The following is a 3,386-nucleotide window of genomic DNA, read 5'->3' on the forward strand; positions in this document are numbered from 1 at the left end:
AGTAGTGAGTAGTCATCTTTGGATTCATGGGTTAGGGAGATTAAGGGTGATTAAGCTAGATCTAAGGTGTTTAGGTATAGATCAATCTTATTCCTTGCTAGTAGAGGGCTTTTAATGCAATTTTAGAGTTGGCCTCTCCAAAGTTGAGCTCTAGGCATTTCATACCCGGAAGGTGTTTGATGAAATGCCTGAACCAACTCTCCTAAGCTTTTAACATCCTTTGCCAAAGGGATTTGTTGTTAAAGGTGTTAAGATGGCTAGTAGACTTGAGATTAATGATTACTTAGGTAACATTCAACCAAAGGAATTTGATGCTTGAGTTATCTAGGTAAATGAGCATTCATCTAGGGATAGAGTTTGCTTAGGATTGTGTCTAGGCCTAAGGAAGATATAAATTGGTTAAAAGTTGACACCTTTAGGTTGAATCTTGATCACCCAAGATCAGTTCCCATAGCCCATGAGTTCTCACTTCTTATAAAAAAAAGCTTGTGCCTTTATTGCATTTTAGGTAGTAAGTTAGTTTCAAATCATCTCAAAAACTGGTAGCACTTAGATTAAGCATGGTCTTGCATTCCCTTTGCATCATAATCACCTAGGATTGGTTCGACAATCTTTTATACTACATTGATTTGATCTTAGACCCTTGAAAAGTCTTGTATCAAATTGGCGCCGTTGCCAAATTCTAAGTTGATTGTGACATTGGGATTTAGTCATTTGCTTGAGACTAAGTCAATTTTTATTTAATCGTGTTATTGCTTCTCTTTGTTCTTCTCTCTTTGCATTTCAGGTGTATGAACACAAGGAGCAGAGGTCCAACAAACCTAGTTCCAAGAGTTGAAGACATTAGAGCACTTGAGAGGGAGATAGCAAGACAAAGAAGAGAAGTAGAGCAACAGGCTCACTTGCAAGGGTTGGGTTTGATATGGAGAATCTGCCTCAAGATGGTGAAGCCCAAGGAGGCAATGGTCCAGGAGCTGATCATTTTAGACCACAGCGCCAGCCACAACATCCACAGTGCCAAGCTCGTGCCATTGGAGCTTATGATCAACCTCACATTCATGGTCATAGGTTGGGAATCAGAGCACCAGCTGTGGAGAACAACAACTTCGAGATCAAGTCAGGGCTGCTCAACACTATAGAGAACAACAAGTATCATGGTCTTGCTGCTGAAGACCCTTTTGATCACTTGTACAAGTTTGATCAGTACTGTGGCTTGTCCAAGACAAATGGTATTTCTGAAGATGCTTTCAAGCTAAAGCTATTTCCTTTCTCTTTGGGAGACAAAGCACACCAATGGGAGAAGACTCTTCCAAGTGACACTGTCACTACTTGGGAAGATTGCAAGAGAGCTTTCCTAGAAAAGTTTTTCTCTACTTCAAGGACAGCTAAGATCAGGAACGAAATCTCCGGATTTCAACAAAAAGGTCTAGAGAGCTTCAGTGAAGCATGGGAAAGGTTCAAGGGTTATTGGTCTCAGTGCCCTCATCATGGTTTCAGCAAGGAGAGCTTGCTTAGCACCTTCTATAGAGGAGCCTTACCACAGTGCAGAAACAGGCTTGATACTGCCAGCAATGGTTTCTTCTTGGGGAGAACTGAAGAAGAAGCAGAGGAACTGGTGGAGAACATGGCTAAGAGCGACTCAGTCTACAGCGAGGAGCATGATAGGGTCAACAGAAATGATGATCAACAGACAAAGAGAGAGATCAAGTCCCTGCAGGAGAAGATGGACTTGCTTCTTTCTAACCAAGCTAAACAAGAGCAGGTCAACTTTGTGGGTGGTCCTATTCAAGAGATTCCTCCCAAGATTAATGAGGTTGATGGTTTGGAAGGACAAGAAGAGCTGTGCTTCATCAACAACAATGGTTCTTGGTACAGGAAGGAACCTAACTTTCAGTACAACAACTACCAGCAAAAGTCCTACTCAAACAACCAGCAAGGAGGATACCAGCAGAGGCAAAACACTCAGCAAGGGAGCTATCAGCCTAGGCAAAACACCCCTCCTGGTTTCAACAATAACAACAATCAGTCTACTCAAGCTCAAGGAAGTTCTTCACAGGCTCCAGCTTCAGATACAAGTGTGGATGCAATGTTCAAGAAACTTTTGGATTTTCAGGCCAAGAATGAGAAGACAATGGGTTATGAGTTCACGAAAATTCACTCCAAGATTGATGGAAGTTACAATGAGCTCAACAACAAGATCCGCCATTTGGAGAATCAGTTTGCTTCAATGAACTCTCAGCCAAGTCGCCAACAAGGGGCATTACCTGGAAAGCCAGAGCAAAATCCCAAGGAGACAATGAAAGCCATCACCCTTAGGAGTGGAAAACAGCTACCACCAAGAACTCTCATTAGGGATAATGAGAAGCAAGATGGGGAGGTGGTCATCAATGTGGATGATGATGTAGTTATTATGGATGAGAAGACCAATGAAGAGATCTTGGAGAAAATAGTTGAAGCAAAAGGAAAGGGTAAAATTGGAGAAGAAAAGAAGGGGGAGAACAAGAATGAAGTTGCTACTTCATCAAAAGAAGCTCTATTCAATCCTCCTCCCTATGAACCAAAACTTCCTTTTCCCGGTAGATTCAAGAGACAGCTTTTGGAGCAATACAAGGCTTTATTTGAGAAACAAATGAGTGAAGTTCAGATTACTATGCCCATAATTGATGCCTTCATGCTAGTGCCTCAATACAGCAAGTTCCTCAAGGATGCTGTAACTAAGAAGAAGAAGGAGATGGAAGGCATGGTGGTTCTTACTCATGAGTGTAGTGCTATTATCCAAAGGCTAACCATCCCTAAGAAGCTTGAAGATCCAGGAAGCTTTACTTTACCTTGTGCCATTGGGCAATTTACTTTTGAGAGGTGTCTATGCGATTTGGGAGCAAGTGTGAGCCTTATGCCTCTCTCCATTGCTAAAAGGCTTGGCTTTACACAATACAAGAAGTGTAGACTCTCTCTTGTGCTAGCTGATCGCTCAGTGAAGATTCCCATTGGTATCCTAGAAGATCTCCCTGTCATGGTTGGAAATTGTGAGATCCCTACAGATTTTGTGGTGTTAGAGATGGATGAAGAACCAACAGATCCTTTAATATTGGGGAGACCTTTCTTGGCTACAGCAGGAGCAGTTGTGAATGTTAAGGAAGGGAAGATTGATCTTCACCTTGGAAAGGGAAACATTCTTCACTTTGACATCAAGGAGGTGATGAAGAAGCCTATTACTCAAAGCCAAGCATTCTACATTGAGGAGATGGAGGTGTTAGCTGATGAACTTCTAGAGGAGTTGGCACTTGAAGACTCTCTACAACATGCCTTAACAATTGAGAGAGAGGTCCAAATGGTTGAGAACAAGGAAAGTGATGCTTATGTGAAGATGCTGGACTCTCACAGAG

General features: G+C 42.1%; 1 protein-coding gene and 1 non-coding gene across 2 annotated transcripts; one reads left to right on the plus strand and one right to left on the minus strand.

Moving 5' to 3' along the window:
- Positions 1-1,298: 1,298 nt before the first annotated feature.
- Positions 1,299-3,128, plus strand: LOC125586010. Its single transcript, XM_048755776.1, has 2 exons — positions 1,299-3,016; positions 3,117-3,128. Exons 1-2 carry the CDS (start codon positions 1,625-1,627, stop codon positions 3,126-3,128), a joined length of 1,404 nt encoding a protein of 467 aa, XP_048611733.1. The 5' UTR covers positions 1,299-1,624.
- On the minus strand, positions 1,388-1,494 carry LOC125586526. Its single transcript, XR_007323060.1, has one exon. It is a non-coding gene; the product is annotated as a small nucleolar RNA R71 (small nucleolar RNA).
- Positions 3,129-3,386: the final 258 nt, after the last annotated feature.

The sequence above is a fragment of the Brassica napus genome, chromosome C4 (assembly GCF_020379485.1).
Source record: "Brassica napus cultivar Da-Ae chromosome C4, Da-Ae, whole genome shotgun sequence".
Classification (NCBI taxonomy): domain Eukaryota; kingdom Viridiplantae; phylum Streptophyta; class Magnoliopsida; order Brassicales; family Brassicaceae; genus Brassica; species Brassica napus.

What these genes read in the sequence shown, in the direction of transcription:
- LOC125586010 (XM_048755776.1), top strand. Translation starts at nt 1,625, where the DNA reads ATGGCTAAGAGCGACTCAGTCTACAGCGAGGAGCATGATAGGGTCAAC.